Source organism: Leucoraja erinacea, chromosome 21 (genome assembly GCF_028641065.1).
Source record: "Leucoraja erinacea ecotype New England chromosome 21, Leri_hhj_1, whole genome shotgun sequence".
Taxonomy (NCBI): domain Eukaryota; kingdom Metazoa; phylum Chordata; class Chondrichthyes; order Rajiformes; family Rajidae; genus Leucoraja; species Leucoraja erinaceus.
The window spans coordinates 19,270,061-19,287,464 of NC_073397.1; the positions used below are offsets into that span (position 1 = coordinate 19,270,061).

General features: G+C 45.3%; 1 protein-coding gene across 1 annotated transcript in view; it reads left to right on the forward strand.

The window, feature by feature from the left end:
* The window catches only part of angpt4 (angiopoietin 4), a 37,585-nt gene that overhangs the window by 1,258 nt on the left and 18,923 nt on the right, over nucleotides 1-17,404 (forward strand). Inside the window, exons 2-3 of the mRNA XM_055652309.1 lie at nucleotides 9,554-9,709; nucleotides 12,602-12,723. Of these exons, the coding sequence (XP_055508284.1) occupies nucleotides 9,554-9,709; nucleotides 12,602-12,723 (278 nt within the window). The remainder of the gene's footprint in view (nucleotides 1-9,553; nucleotides 9,710-12,601; nucleotides 12,724-17,404) is intronic.

Sequence of the window (17,404 nt, forward strand, 5' to 3'; positions counted from 1 at the left end):
GTTTAGATGGGGCAACTTGGACGGTATGGACGAGTTGGGCCAAAGGTCCTGTTCTGCGCTGCGTGATGTAGCAATGCTACAAAATTTTGAGATTTAAAAAATCAAGCCTGCAATTTATCCCATCAGATAAAGCATAAAAATAAGTTTAATTTGACACCTAATTCACTTTCATATCTCCAGTATTAAAAAAGTTATGGCCATTTTCATACTCGGAAATTAGCATCTTGTTCCCTATTGCTTTTCCATTGACTTAACACAAAAGCTGTGATCGAGGACAGTCTAAAGCCCATAACTTTCTTAAAAATTAAGAGAACTGAAAGAAATTTTCTGTTATTATAGATTGATGCATTCTGAAACAAATATGAAACAATCTTACTTGGATGACCTGAAAGCATATAATTAGTTAGTTACCCAATTGTAGCTAATTTCAAAATTCAATTACTAGATCTAAACATCTATCTTTTCTTAAGAAAAGATTAACATTTTTAAATAGCCTAAAGGTCCAAATAACATTCACACAAGAATTCACAACATAACATGATTTTTAAATCTCATTGTCATGAATTTATAGGCCAAATGGAAGGAATTTAGTGTTTAATTCCCGTAAATTAATGGCCATTTTAATCATGTTGCGAGTGGGTTTTTGTGGAACGCGATCGATTGGAACGTTGCTGTTGCGGTGAATTTAAACCCCATATAGGCAGGAAAAATACTGGGGCCTAAGTCACCTTTTCGCAATGTAAAATTTGGATTAAGGTAATCCTAAGAAGCACATTTATATGTAAAATAAACGGCTTTCCTTTCGTTGTCCCGTACCTGGAATCCATCCCCGTTGTCGCCGTTCACGGCATTAGAAGCTAATTTTAATTTTACTCCAGCGCTGAACTTGTCCCGCGATTTAAAAAAAAAAATTCACAGACCGGCAGTCGGAACAAATCTTCAGCATAAGCTCACACCCCGAGAAAATAAAACTCCGGCAGGCAGGAGAGAAAAAAACGCATTTTAACCCCCCCCCCCCCCCCCCCCCCCCCCCCCCCCCCCAAGGCGCCAAAGTCGCGCACACAGCCAGTGACACAACTGTAGCGCCGCTGAAGGTAAGTTTTGTAACATACCTGCATGATGCTAAGTCTAGGCAAAGCATTGAACCTGCTAACTTACAGAGGGACAACGTGCTGGAGTAACTCAGCAGGTCAGGCAACATCTCAGGAGAATATGGAAAGGTGACGTTTTAGGTCCATAGTGTTCTGTTGCCAAGGTAGGATTAGAATTGTGTAGAAATGAACTGCAGATGCTGGTTTAAACATACACAAAATGCTGGTATAACTGGTGGGTCAGGCGGCATCTCTGGAGTGTAGGAATGGGTGATGTTTTGGGTCGAGACCTCATTTTCCTGACCTCCCCGTAAGCTTTGGCACCCTTACTAATCCAAAACTGGAGGACATATGTTTAAGATGAGAGGGGAAAGATTTAATAGGAACCTGAGTGGCAACTTTTTCACACAGAGAGTGATGGGTATATGAATGAGCTGCTAGAGGAGGTAGTTGAGGCAGGAACTATAACAACATTTAAAAGACAATAGCACATGGAAAGCAAAGGTTTGGAGGGATATGGGCCAAATGCATGCTGGTGAGACTAACTTAAACGGAGCATTTTGGTTTGCATGGACGAATTGGGATGAAGGAACAGTTTCAGTGCAGTATGACTATAACCTACAGCCCATCAAATCAAACGCCTCCATAGCCTCTGTTAAATGTGTAGAGGTACAAGTGATTCAAAATGTGGGCAGGAACAGCAAAGGGGTGTAGTTAGTGGTGAATCACATTGAGAGGTAGCATTAAAAACACACAAGGATAATCAAGACCTGTTTATAAGCATGGTGAGATACAGGTACAACGGAAACCTTACAGCATCACAAGCACATTGAATCAGACAACACACAAAAACATAAACTTTCCCAAAGGAAGGAGGCTGTGCAAAAATTAAACCCAAGACATTCAAGCAAGACACGTAGAAAAAAGTCCATGGAAGTGCAAGAGGTGGCCAATAGTGTTCCATTGCCAAGATAGGATTAGAGTTGTGTTGGAAGGAACTGCAGATGCTGGTTTAAACCGAAGATAGACACAAAATGATGGTATAACTCAGCGGGACAGGCAGCATCTCTGGACAGAAGGAATGGGTGACGTGTCTAAAGATGGGTCTCAACTTGAAACATCACCCATTCCTTCTCTCCAGAGATGCTGCCTGCCCCACTGAGTTACTCCAGCATTTTGTGTCTATGTTAGGATTAGAGTTGTGTGGGTTGTTTCAAGAACCTGATGGTTGTGGGAAAGTAACTGTTCCTTAACCTACACTGGTATTTTCTTCTCTGTACTACCTGTTGTACTGAAGCTTAGTTTAATGTATTATTGTCACATGTACCCAGGTACAGTGTAAAGCTTTTTTGTTGCATGCTATCCAGTCAGTAAAATGACCATCTGATTACAATCAAACTGCCCACACTGTATAGATACAGGGTAAAGTGAATAATGTTTAGTGCAAGATAAAGCCCTGTAAAATCTGATTAAAGATAGTTTGAAGGTTCCCAGTGAGGTGGATTGAAAGTCAGAACCGCTCTCTAGTTGGTGAAAAGATGGTTCGGTTGCCTGATTACAGCTGGGAATAAACTTGTGTGAGGCTTATCCATCTAAAAGCATCTTAAACAACACATGTGTAAAAAAACGTGCCCGACACATCCTCTTAAATTTTTGCCCCTCTCACCTTAAAGCTGTGCCCTCAATTATTTGACATTTCCAGCCTAGGAAAAAGGGTCTGACTGTTCACCCTATCTATACCAAACATCCAACGTAGGCTGAATTAAACATTGAAAGTAGTAGCAGAGAAGACCATTTGGCCCATCGGGTCTGCTCATTTAGACTAGCCCTCTCACTCACTCCATAATTTGCTCCCTGGCTTGTTTCCATCAGCATCAGAGTCCACTTCGAGAGCACACTATCAAAACACTGAAATCATGCCCTCTCCTCAAATTCTTTTCTGTGATAATTGTTCTTGGGAGGGCCTTTGGGATAACTTGCTGTGTTTATAAGTGCAACAGAGAAAAACATAGATGCTATCATTAGTACTAATTGCAAACATATGCTTTAAAATCAATTGTTAAAACAAATCTTTACATGTTTCAATAACGTTAGCTGATTGCTAGTCGTTTAGTAAATTAATATGGTCCCAAAGGCCCCAAGCATGTCAGCCTGCTGGCAATCTATGTTCAATTAATTTTGGACCGTTTCTGCTTTTTAGTTTAGTTTAGCAATCACTGCAACATTACTTGATTATGTGCAACATTAACTGAGGAGAAAATTCAGCTGCATTCTGCCCCATGGACAGGTGTTTATGTAATGCCCCTGTCCCACTTAGGAAACCTGAACGGAAACCTCTGGAGACTTTGTGCCCCACCCAAAGTTTCCATGTGGTTCCCGGAGGTTTTTGTCAGTCTCCCTACCTGCTTCCACTACCTGCCACCTCCGGCACCCACCTGCAACCTCTGGGAACCGCATGGAAACCTTGGGTGAGGCGCAAAGTCTCCAAAGGTTTCCGTTCAGGTTTCCTAAGTGGGACAGGGGCATTAGATCATGTAATGCAGCGGGTGGAGCTGCTGCCTCACAGTGCCAGAGACCTGGGAGCAATCCTGACCTCGGCTGCTCCCTGTGTGTGGAATTTGCACGTTGTCCCTGTGACCGTATGGGTTTCCTCCGGGTGCTCCGGTTTCCTTCCACATCCCAAAGATGTGCAGGTTTGTAGGTTGATCGGCCCTCTGTAAATTGCCCCATAGTGTGTAGGGAGTAGAGGAGAAAATGGGATAACATAGAACTAGTGTGAGCAGGTGATCAATGGTCAATGGATGGAAAGTGACACGGTTAATTCAGTGACTAAGGTCTGAAAGGAGACTTTGAAGGTATAGTATGAGATGGAAATTGGCAGGGATTACCTGGCAAATTATACTTAAAGAGTGGTGGGTGGAGATGCAATGGCAAAGATTTAAAGACCGCATGGCTGAATTGTTCATCCCTGTCTGGCGAAAAAATAAAACGGGGAAGGCGGCTCAACTGTGGCTAACGAGGGAAATCAAGGATAGTGTTAAATCCAAGGAAGAGGCATATAAATTGGTCAGAGAAGCAGCAAACTGGAGAACTGGGAGACATTTAGAACTCAACAAAGGAGGACAAAGGTGTTAACTAAGAGGGCGTAAAAAAGAGCATGAAAGAAAGCTTGTGGGGAATATAAAAACTGACTTTTAAAGCTCCTTTAGATAGGTAAAAAGGAAAAGATTAGTGAAGGGAAATGTAGGTCCCTTACAATCAGAGACAGGTGAACTTATAATGGGAAACAAGGAAATGGCAGAACGGTTAAATGAGCATTTTAGTTCTGTCTTCACTAAGGAAGACACAAACAATCTCCCAGAAATGCTAGGAGATCTGGGATCTGGTGGGAGGGAGGAACTGAAGGGAAACCACATTAGTCAGGAAATGGTGTTGGATAAACCGTTGGGACTGAAGGCAGATAAATCCCCAGGGCCTGATGATCTGCATCCCAGAGTAATCAAGGAGATCGCCCTAGAAATCGTGGATGCATTGGTGATCATTTTCCAATGTTCTCTCGACTCTGGATCAGTTCCTGTGGACTTGACACTTTTTAGAAATGAGGGAGAGAGAAAACGGGGAATTATAGACCAGTTAGCCTTACATTGGTAGTGGGAAAGATGCTTGAGTCGATTGTTAAAGATGTTATAGCAGCGCATTTGGAAAGCAGTGACAGGATTGGTCAAAGTCAACATGGATTTATGAAAGGGAAATCATGTTTGACTAAACTTCTGGAATTTTTTGAGGATGTAACAAGTAGAATGGAGCCAGTGGATGTGGTGTATCTTGACTTTCAAAAAGCCTTTGACAAGGTCCCACACAAGAGATTAGTGTGCAAAATTAGAGCACATGGTATTGGGGGTAGGGTATTGACATGGATGGAGAACTGGTTGGCAGACAGGAACAAAGAGTAGGAATTAATGGGTCCTTTCCTGAATGGCAGGCAATGACTAATGGGGTGCCACATGGCTCGGTGCTGGGACCCCAGATATTTACAATCTACATTAAAGATTTGGACGAGGGAATTAAATGTGAAATCTCCAAGTTTACAGTTGACACAAAGCTGGGTGGCAGTGTGAGCTGTGATGAGGATGCTATGCGGCTGCAGGGTGACTTGGATAGGTTGGGTGAGTGGGCAGATGCATGGCAGATGCAGTGTAATGTGGATAAAAGTGAGGTTATCAAGAAGGCAGATTATTATCTGAATGGTGTCAGATTAGGAAAAGGGGAGATGCAACGAGACCTGGGTGTGTTCGTACATCAATCACTGAAAGTAAGCATGCACGTACAGCAGGCAGTGAAGAAAGCTAATGGCATGTTGGCCTTCATTGCCAGAGGATTTGTGTTTAGGAACAAGGAGGTCCTACTGCAGTGGTACAGGGCCCTGGTGAGACCGCACCTGGAGTATTGTGTGCAATTTGTTTCTCCTAATTTATGGAAGGACATTATTGCTATTGAGGGAGTACAGCGTAGGCTCACCAGGTTAATTCCCAGGATGGCGGGATTGACATATGATGAAAGAATGGGTCGACTTGGCATGTATTCACTGGAATTTAGGATAGAGGGATCTTATAGAAACATATAAAATTCTTAAGGGATTGGACAGGCTAGATGCAGGAAAAATGTTCCCGATGTTGAGGGAGTCCAAAACCGGGGTCACAGTTTAAGAATAATGGTTAGGCCCTTTAGGACTGAGATGAGGAAAAACTTCTTCACCCAGAGAGTTGTGAATCTGTGGAATTCTCTGCCACAGAAGGCTGTGGAGGCCAATTCACTGGATGTTTTAAAGAGAAAGTTAGATTTAGCTCTTAGGGCTCTAGGGATTTAGGGATATGGGGAACAAGCAGGAACGGGGTACTGACTTTAGATGATTTGCCATGATCATATTGAATGGTGGTGTTCACTTGAAGGGCCAATTGGTCTACTCCTGCACCTATTTTTCTATGTTTCTATGTTGTCGTGGACTCGGCGGGCTGAAGGATCTGTTTCCATGCTGTATCTTTCAATCAATCAAATAAACAAGCATCTGAGCCAATAATGGCAATGATTTGATATTTTATAAATGATACAGCAACATGGAAACAGGCCCTCTGCTCATCAAGTCCATGCCAACCAACATTCACCCGTTCTCACTACTATGTTATCTCACTTTCTAATCCACACCCTACACAGGGGCAATTTACAAGGGCTGATTATCCCTCAAACATGCACGTCTTTGGAGTGTGGGAGGAAACTGGAGCACCCGAATGATACCCATGGGTCACACTCACAGGGAGAACGTATAAGCTCCGCAGAGATAGCACTGAGGTCAGGATCAAACCCGGGACTCTGGCACCATGAGGCAGTGGCTCTATCAGCTGCGTCACTGTGCCGACCCTGTATTATGTTTGATTCCCCGGTAATTGAAGGAATCTCACATTGCAGGCAGTATAATACACCAGAGTGTTGTGATTGTAAATCTAGGGTTTTTGTAACCCATCTTTAGAATGGGTTTGTTGGATCATTAGTTTTTGGCTGAATTTCCTTCTGCTTATCGATAACATATCTTTATGGCGAGAGGGGACAAAATTTAAAGGAAATGTGTGGGACAAGTTTTTTAAAACAGAGTGTGGTGAGTGCCTGTAATACACTGCTGCATGTGGTGGTGGAGGCAGATATGACAGTGGTGTTTAAGAGGCTTTTAGATGGGAACGTGGATATGCAGGGTATGGAGGGATATGAATCACATGCAGGCAGATGAGATTAATTTAACTTGGTATCATGATCAGCATGGACATTGTGGGCTCTACTGTTCTATGCTCCATCTTTTTTCGGCCACATGGCCGGTAGATTGAAGCAGCGGGTCTGTGGGACACGGAATGATGGGAGGCGCAAGGAATGCATACACGTGGAGCTGTCAACATTCATCTCAGTTTCAATTGTACTGTCTGTTCAACGGGAATCATTTGTTCCACACTGATCCTCAATGCATAAAACGTCAATTTGCAGATACAGCTTGGAGGCCTCTGTGGCGTAGAAGTTACTCTACAGCTGGGCGAACTCACAGCAGTCCATTCCTTACTGAATGTTACAAGTAACCCTAATTTTATTCCTCGTCATAGATTCGTACAGCACGGAAACAGGCCCTTCAGCATAACCTGCCCACACCGACCAGCGTGCCCCATCTACACTAGTCCCGCCTGCCTGCATTTGGCCCATATCTTTTTTGGACAGGTACATCCTATCGATGTACCTGTCCAAATGTATTTTAAACATTGTGGTAATACCTGCCTCAACTATCTCCTCCGGCAGCTTGTTCCATTTACTCACACACCTCTGTGTAAAAAAAAGTTGCCCCTCAGGTTCCTGTTAAATCTTTTCCCCCTCACCTTAAACCTATGCCCTCTGGTTCCCCTACTCTGAGTAAAAGACTCTGCATTTTCCCTGTCTATTACCCTAATGAATTTATACACCTCTCTAAGATTACCCATCATGATGTTCTGGAAGCCACAGAGTGACTCCAGCACTTTGTGTCCTTCTGCACAATCCTCATCCTACCTCAACAAACATTTTTTACCATGGATGTTTTTTCTCATTGGTTTTCAATGGTTCAATGGTGCTTTATTGATCACATCTGCAACTCAACAGTGAAATATCTTTTGCATATTTACGCATGCGGTAGCCGCCATGTTTTGCCGCCATGTCTAAAGTCGGGTCCATCCCGTGTGCTCTGTCTACTGGAGCAGTTCCCAATCCCAGTAAGTCCCAGGCTCCTGCAGGGCCTCCCTCAACAGGCCCGGCCTGTGAACCAAAGTCCCTCTCCTCGCCCGGCCATCTTTGTGTCCCGGAGGTGCCTCCTGCAGCCAACCTGCCCTTACTCCTCATGTCCATCATCTCCAGCAGCTCCCTCCCAGTAGAGCGGTCCAATGATCCTTTGGGCAAGTTCCGCCGATCCGATTAGTTTTGCGCTAATGTCTTGTTTAGTTTACACAGTCTTCTTTCTTTTTGCAGTATCGCAGAATTGAATCTGTAATTTTACAAGTAATGTATGTTTCTGTGTGTTGCCTCTGTGTCTGTGATGATTTTCATTGTTCCTGTACCTCACCGTACCTCTTCGGTTCGTTGACCTTGTCGTGGTGAAGAGGCTGGCGTGCCCCCATGACACAGAGAGCGATGCCATCGGAAGCACCAGCTTCTGGTAGGGCCACCCATGGCCGACAAAGTTATCTTGAACTCAACGGTTGTGAAGGCGGATGAAGGTTGCAACAGACCTATCAGCTCCAATCGTCTTGGTTCACTTGCCATTGGTTGATTGATTTGTGAAGGACCGTGTGCTTCTTGGAGTGCAACATCAAGTACACGTTAAACAAACACACGCACAGGCGTCTTCGTTCTGTGTGCTGCAAAGCCAGGATTGGACTCATAAGCCACCTGAGAGTCCATAAAAACACCAGAACATAGAGCATCATCCTCGACCTCGGGAGATAGCCACGACGACAACGACCTCACCCCACGTGTGCAGATGATAATGAACTCAAGCTGACTTGACTCATGGACTTTACAAGGAAATCCAAAGTCGATCAGTTTGGCTGCATCTTGCCAACATTCGGAGCTAATTGCTCTCTGAATCATTCCCTGATTACCCTTCTCTGTTATCGCACAAATCCTGATTTTAGAAGATTTTTAGAATTATCTTGGGAGGACCACTGGTGGCAGATTTGACTAGAAATGCGCCATCTGGCTGTAGTTAGGGTCTGATACTGATCCGCAGTACAAACCTGCAAGTTTCTCTTTGAATGTCACGCTGTTAACTCAAGGTTATCAAAATGTTAGATGGAGTGTATCCAGTTCCCAGTATCGTTCATTCTTTAATTTGCATGTGGAGATTGTGATGTGAAGTAAATAAACTCGTTGTCACAGTAAGGTGACGCTGCAGCACTTTATATTCCAGGAACATTGAATTAGTGTCATACAGCACAGGTACTGGCCCTTCGGCCCAACTTGTCCATTCCAACCAAGATGCCCCATCTACGCCACTCCCACCTGCTCGCATTTAGCCCATATCCCTCAAAATCTTTCCTATCCATGAACCTGTCCAAATTTATTTTTAATTTTGCTGTAGTATCTGCCTCAGCTAACTTCTCTGGCTTGTTCCATACACCCAACACCCTCTGCACGAAAAAGTTGTCTGGTTCCTATTAAATCTTTCCCCTTCCACCTTAAAACAACGTCGCCTGGTTCTTGATTCCTTTACTCGGGGTAAAAGACATTCACCGTAACTATTTGCTTCATGATTGTATACACTTCCATAAGATCACCCTCATCCTCCTGCACTCCAAGGGATAAAGTCCTAGCATGTCCAGCCTGTTTCTTTGTTCATGATTGCAACGTCTGCAGTTCCTTGTGTCTCCGTTCCAATAATCATTGTTGTAATCACCTTGCAGCTTGAAAGTTACATTGTGGACAACAGCAGATCAGAGATGGTTCATCTGCAGCAGAGCGCTGTACAGAACCACACGGTGACCATGCTGGAGATAGGGACCGATCTGCTGAGTCAGACGGTGGAGAGGTCACGCAGGCTGACTGACATTGAAGCTCAGGTGAGGAGCGCAGGTTTAGTTCGGTTTAGAGATACAGCGTGGAAACTGGCCCTTCAGCCCACTGATACATGCCGACCATCAATCACCCGTTCACACTTATTCTATGTTATCGCACTCCACAGACTAGGGAAAATTTGCAGAGGGCCAATTAACCTACAAACCCACACGCCTTTGGAAACCGGAGCCCCTGGAAGAAACCCACGCAGTCACAGAGAGAACATTATGGGCTGAAGTGCCTGTTCCGACCAATATGCAATGTTCAACTTAAGGGGTTGGACAGGCTAGATGCAGGAAGATTGTTCCCGATGTTGGGGAAGTCCAGGACAAGGGGTCACAGCTTAAGGATAAGGGGGAAATCCTTTAAAACCGAGATGAGAAGAACTTTTTTCACACAGAGAGTGGTGAATCTCTGGAACTCTCTGCCACAGAGGGTAGTTGAGGCCAGTTCATTGGCTATATTTAAGAGGGAGTTAGATGTGGCCCTTCTGGCTAAGGGGATCAGGGGGTATGGAGAGAAGGCAGGTACGGGATACTGAGTTGGATGATCAGCCATGATCATATTGAATGGCGGTGCAGGCTCGAAGGGCCGAATGGCCTACTCCTGCACCTAATTTCTATGTTTCTATGTTTCAACTAATCTCCTCTGCCTGCACGTGATCCATATCCCTCCATTCCCTGCATATTCATCTGCAATCCAAAAGTCTCTTAAATATTGTATACCAATATTGGTAATATAGCTACCAATATTGTATCTGCTTTCACCATTGCCCCTGGCAGCGCGTTCCAGGCACTCACCACCCTCTGTGTAAAAAAAACTTGCCCCGCACATCTCCTTTAAACTTTGCCCTCTCACCTTAAAGCTGTGCCCTCTAGATATCTTTGATATTTCATCCCTGGGAAACATTCTGCATGTCTACCTCATAAATGCCTCTCATAATCATATGTACTTCGATCAGGCCTCCCTTTGGCCTCTAGTGTTCCAGAGAAAAAACAGAATCTGCTGAAGATCAACTTTTCCCCAATTTATGACTTAATTCTTTGTTCCACACATCTCTCCCTCAAGCTTTTAGTGTCTGAAATGTTATATGTCATATAACAGCAGTACTCCCAAGCCTTTTTTTTAAACTCCAGCCCTTTGCCAGGATTTGAATATCCGGCCTACAGTGACATTGTGGACCAGCATCTGGAGATTTGTACCATTGATCAAAGGATGTGAGAGTGATTCTCACCGCAGCGCCCGGGGTGTTTGAATTCAAGTTTAGTTTAGATTAGAGATACAGTGCGGAAACAGGTCCTTTGGCCAACGAGTCCACGCCGACCAGCAATCACCAGCACCATCCTACACACTAGGGACAATTTATAATTTTACCGTAGCCAACTAACCTACAAACCAGTAGGTCTATGGGAGGAAACCGGAGCACCCGGAGAAAACCCACGCGGAGAAGGAACAAACTCCGTGTGGACAGCACCCGTAGTCAGGTTCGAACCCGGGTCCCTGGTCCTGTAAGGCAGCAACTCTACCACTGCTCCACCACGCCACCCTTTTAAATAAATTAAAAAAAACCTATTTATTACAGGACTCAAGCCTCTTTTAAAGGCCCACCGTGGATTTAAAAAAGCAAGAAAGTGAATATACAAATCTGGAAATTAAAAGGATGATTTAGTGGTGCAGCGGTAGAGTTGCTTTACAGCGCCAGAGACACGGGATCGATCCTGACTACGGGCGCTGTCTGTATGGAGATTGTATGTTCTCCCTGTGTCTGCGTGGGTTTTCTGCGGGTTTCCTCCCACATTGAAAAACTTGCAGGTTTGTAGGTTAATTGGCTTCAGTAAAATTGGAAACTGTCCCTAGTGTATAGGATAGTGCTAGTGTATGGGTGATCGCCTGGTTCTGTGCTGAGGACATTGGAGGGAAGGAGGTGAGAAGTGGGAGGAGGGGGGAGCTGGAGTAAGGGCAAGAGAAGGGAGGTGAGGTGGAGGGAGGGCCGGTGGAGGAGAAAGGGAGGTGAAGGTGGCGGAAGGGATGGTGGTGAGTTGGAGGGAGGAGAAATGGAGGAGAAGGGAGGGGAGGTGGAGATGAGGTGGAGGGAGGTGAGGAGGAGCGGGCTGGAGGGTAGGGAGTAGAAGGAAGTGCAGGAGATGGGGAGGTGGAGATAGAGATAGAGGAAGGCATGGTGGTGGGATGGAGGGGAGATGGAGGAGGAGGAGGAGGAGGGAGGTGAAGTGGGAAGGAGGGATGGCGGTGGAGGAGGAGGAGGAGGAGGGAGATGGAGAAGGAGAGAGTTCTCTACAAGCGAGTAAATGCCCAAACAGGGAGCCAGATTGTGGAGACGTGACGTGGTGTGTTCATAACCCCAACGTTGGGCTCAACATCTGGCAGGTCTGGCAAGGCCACCAGCATAATCATGGACTAGTCTCACCCTGGTCACTCCCTCTTCTCCCCACTCCCATCAGGCAAGAGGTACAGAAATGTGAAAACGCACACCTCCTGTTTTCCTCCCAGCTTTTATCAGGCAACTGAGCCATCCTCTCACCAACTTGAGAGCAGTCTTGACCTCCCATCTAGCTAATTGGAGACCTTTGAACTATCTTTAATGGGACTACTGGACTTTATCTTGCACTAAACATTATTCCCTTTATCCTGTGTCTGTGCACAGTGGACGGCTCGATTACAATCATGTATAGCCTTTCCACTGACTGGATAGCACGCAACAAAAAAGCTTTTTACTGTACCTTGGCACACATGACAATAAACTAAGCTAAAGTAATCTCCGCCACCCTGCTCACTCAGTACTCCCCCCGCACCAGCTCGACACCACTCTAGACCCCTCTGCAGCCCCAGCCCAGTGTGTCTCCCATCTCTTGACTTTTGATCTGTCCCTTGTTCAACAGCTTTTAAACCAGACATTGAGGATTGAAATCCAACTCTTGGAGAACTCCCTTTGCACGAACAAGCTGGAGAAACAGCTCCTGCTGCAAACCCACGATATCAGCAGAATACATGACCGTAGTCGGTAAGTCTCGAAATAGTTAATCAGAGTGCAGAATCCTGTAGTCTCCATGTAACCTACAATATCAGGGATTATCAGGCGTTTTGCCAAGTGAGTTAGTGATTTGTGTAGAAACGAACTGCAGATGCTAGACATAAAGTGGTGGAGTAACTCAGCAGGACAGGCAGCATCTCTGGATGGAAGGACAGGGTGATATTTTGGGTTGAGACCCTTCTTCAGACAGATCCTCCTTTGTCTGAATAAGGGTCTCGACGTGAAATGCCACCCATTCCTTCTGTCCACAGATGCCAAATTACTCCAGCATTTTGTGTCTAGCTAGTGATCTGTGTTGGGATATGTTCCGGAGAGGAGAGTTGTGTGAAAGAGTGTCGATGTTCAGAGTTGTGATGCTTGAGGTCAGAGCGGGTTGCTGCACAGAATGGAAGGTTTCAGCCTGAGATGGGTCCCAACCCCAATAAAGTCACAAAGTGCTGGAGTAACTCAGCGGGTCAGGCAGCATCTCTGGAGGAAATGGATAGGTGATGTTTTGGGTCAGGACCCTTCTTCAGGCTGACGTTTGGCCGCTCTGTCTTTGGTTGCCCTAATCTCCTTATGGGGGGTTTTTTTTTGCACCAGTATAAGCGTTATTTATTGTGTTTAGTTTAGTTTAGAGATACAGCATGGGAACAGGCCGTTCGGCCCACCGACTCCTTGCTGACCATCGATCACCCATTCACACTAGTCCTGTGTTATCCCATTTTCTCATCCACTCCCTACATACTTGTGGCAATTTGCAGAGTCCAGTTAACCTATAAACCTGCACGGCAGGGAACAGGAGCACCTGGGTGAAACTCACACGGTCCCAGGGAGATCGTCAGTCGACTCGCTAACGGCAGGTAAGCTCGGGAAGACTCGTGAAGATTTTTCAACATGTTGAAAAATGGCCACGAGAGCCCCGAGTACCGACGAAAGGCCATTACCGTAAATCTCCGAGTTCGAATCAGGGCAAACTCGGGAGAGATCTTGGAATGAACTCGTACTGTGGGACAGGGCCATAACTTGGGGCCCTGTCTGTCACTGGTCAGGCTGCTGTTGTGACAACCACACACAAAAATAGTCTTCTAAACTATCAGCATTAAACTCAGCTTCTCCCGGGCAGTCACCCTCCCAGGAATTCAGTAAGAGTTGCTGTCTATGCTGTTGATTCCAACAGTAAATCATTACTCAATTGGCAGTGAAAGTATCACTTGGGGCTCAGGGAATAAAAATAGCCATTAGTTAAACAAGGAAACGCCAGCTGAAATATCTTCTACAATGGCCATAATACACACTGAATAGAACATACAACATAGAACAGTAAAGCACAGGAACAGGCCCTTCAGCCCACAATGTCCGAGCCGAACATGATGTCAAGACCAACCCCTATCTGCCTGAACATACAAGAACATGTCATAAGACCAGAATTAGGCCATTCGGTTCATCAAGACTACTCTGCCATTCAATCATGTCTGATCTATCTTTCCCGCTCAACCCCATTCTCCAGCCTCCTCCCCATAACCCTTGACACTTACTAATCAAATATCTGTCAATCTCTGCCTTAAAAATACCCAATGCCTAGTCATTGAATTCCACAGATTCACCACCCTATTAATCCATATCCCTCCATTCCCTGCATATCCATGTGCCTATCCAAAACTGTCTCAAATGCATCTTTCGTATCTGCCTCCACTACCAACCCGACAGCGCGTTCCACGCACCCACCACCCTCTCACCTTAAAAGCTATTCCCTTTGGTATTTGATATTTTGATCTTGGGCAATAGTTTCTGACGGTCTACTCTATCCATGCCAAGCCACTAACATCTCCCATTTATTGAGGTAATAAAGGCAACTGTGTGATCAATGATATGATTCGCCAGGGTTACTGTACACTATAAATGTATCAAGTTTATCTTGACTCATTCTAGTTGTACTTCATTTAATACATTTCTCTGGCCTCTCCCTCTTTTCCTATAATTCCAAACACCTCAACTAGGTTTAGTTTATTATTGTCACGTATAAAGATATACAGTGAAAAGCTTTGTTTTGCAGGCTATCTAAACAGATCAAACAATACCTTACATAAATACAAGCAAGTCAAACTTAAGTACAATAGTTAGAGCAAAGGGAAATACAGCTTGCAAAATATAGTTCTCAACATTGTTGTGCACCAGTTCCAGAGACAAAGTCCAATGGGGTGGAGGTGAATCGGACAGTACCCTAGCTTATGGAAGCGTTGTTCACCTTAAACCTACGACCTTTCGATTTCCCTACTCTGGTTAAAGCCCTGTCCCACTGTACGAGTTCATTCAAGAGTTCTCCCGAGTTTAAAAAAAAAAAAAATCGTGGAATGAAAGCTCGTGCTCGGGGAAACACGTAGAATGAATGTACTTACGGGTACAAAATTCTTAAGGGGTTGGAGCAGGAAGATTGTTCGGGGACGTCCCTTAAGGATAGGGGGATATCCTTTAAAACCTCGTAACGCACAGAGGGTAAGGGCAGGTACTCGGGAATTTAAGAGGGAGCTCGGGAAGACTCGTGAAGATTTTTCAACATGTTGAAAAATGACCACGAGAGCCCCGAGTACCTCGGGAAACGCGGTAAGCTCGGGAAGACTCGTGAAGATTTTTCAACCGTAAATCTCCGAGTTCGAATCATTGGAAACTCGGGAGATCTCTTGAATGTATTTGTACAGTGGGACAGGGCTTTTAAAAGACTGTGCATTTAGTTCGTTTGTATGTGAGCATGAGTGCGGGTAGATTGCAGCACTGTGCCTCAAACGTTTTGTGCGCAATCTGTTTTATTTTGGCCAAGGTTTAGAACAGCTTGCTTGTTTGCTTTTCTTGGCCTGAACTTGACCTAGTGAAGCCTGATTCTCTCTTGTACATGCTGCCAGAACCATTTCTACCTTATTTGGCTCTGAGCACAATGAAGATACGATTTACCAAATCGATGTCTGAATTAGGGGGTATTAGCCGCTGGGAGTGGTTAGACAGGCTTAGATTGTTTTCTCTAGAAAGCTGGAGGTAGTGGGGAGTCCTGATAGAAGTGTATAAAATAATGAGAGGCAGATTTAGGGTAGGCATCCAGAGCTTGTTTTTCCCCAAGGATGTAAATATTAAATAATAGAGGGCAGAACTTTAAGGTGAGAGGGGCAAAGGTTAAAGCAGGTGTGCGGGGCAAGTTTCTTTTACACAAAAATGCTGGAGAAACTCAGCGGGTGCAGCAGCATCTATGGAGCGAAGGAAATAGGCAACGTTTCGTCCCGAAACGTTACCTATTTCCTTCGCTCCATAGATGCCGCTGCACCCGCTGAGTTTCTCCAGCATTTTTGTGTACCTTCGATTTTCCAGCATCTGCAGTTCCTTCTTAAACAAGTTTTTTTACACCGTTTGTTAGGTACAACAAAAAGCTTCTTTGTTTCTTGCTATCAGATTAGCGGAAAGACTATACATCCCTATCAAGCCATCCGCAGTGTACAGTTACAGGATAAAGGGTACAACGTTTAGTGTCGAGGGTAGGGACCATCTGGGTCACCCTGCCAAGGATGGTGGTGTAGGCAGATACGATAGTGCCGTTTATGAGACTTCTGGATAGGCTCAAGGAGAGGTTGGTACGAATTGGCCTTGTCCTCATGTTCAACACAAACATTGTGGATGGAAGGGCCTGTTCTTCTGCTGCACTCGTCTACATTCTATGATCTATGTTCTAACCAGCGATCCAAATGGTTCAATTTGTTCTGCATCTGATAAGATCTTAAGAAAACTCCAGATTTCATTCAACAGCTTTGTGTACAAGGGTTGGGTGGAGCAAAGGAGAAAATCCATCCATCAATTTGACGCACACAAACGTCCCGAGTATTTTGGTCCGTAAGCTGTGGCGATTGAGCTGAGGGAAAGGAATGGGTTTTTGATTAATGGGGAGCTGTGTGAGGGACCTAGCTGAGTCGAGGGGTCGGAATCCAAGCCAACACTGGGGGGCAGCGTCTTCACAGAGGGCCCTGGATCATGACATGTCTCGATGAACCATGTCCTGAGGCCGAAACATAATGAGTCCATCAACTTCCCGAACCCTCCGTTCTCTTGCGTAGTTTAGTTTAGAGATACAGCGTGGAAACTGGCTCTTCAGCCCACCGAGTCCATGCTGGCCAACGATCACCCTGTACACTAGTTCTATCCTATACACGAGGGACAATTTATAGAAGGCAATTAACCTGCAAATCTGCATGTCTTTGGAGTATGGAAGGAAACCGGAACACCCGTAGGAAATCCACACGGTCACGGGGAGAACGTGCAAACTCCGTACAGACAGAACCTGAGGTCAGGATCAAATCTGGGTCTCTGTCACTGTAAGGCAGCAACTCTAGCGCTGTTCCACTGCGCCGTCCTTGCATGTTTAGAATTTCAGCCACTCATGCAGTGAAACAGGCAACAGCAAGCTGACCATATCACAGAAGGAGTTTAAGAAGGAACTGCAGATGCTGGAAAATCGAAGGTACACAAAAATGTTGGAGAAACTCAGCGGGTGCAGCAGCATCTATGGAGCGAAGGAAATAGGCAACGTTTCGGTCCAAAACCCTTCTTCAGACTGATGGGGGGTGGCGGGGAGAAGGAAAGAAAAAGGAGGAGGAGGAGCCCGAGGGCTGAGGAAGGGGAGGAGACAGCAAGG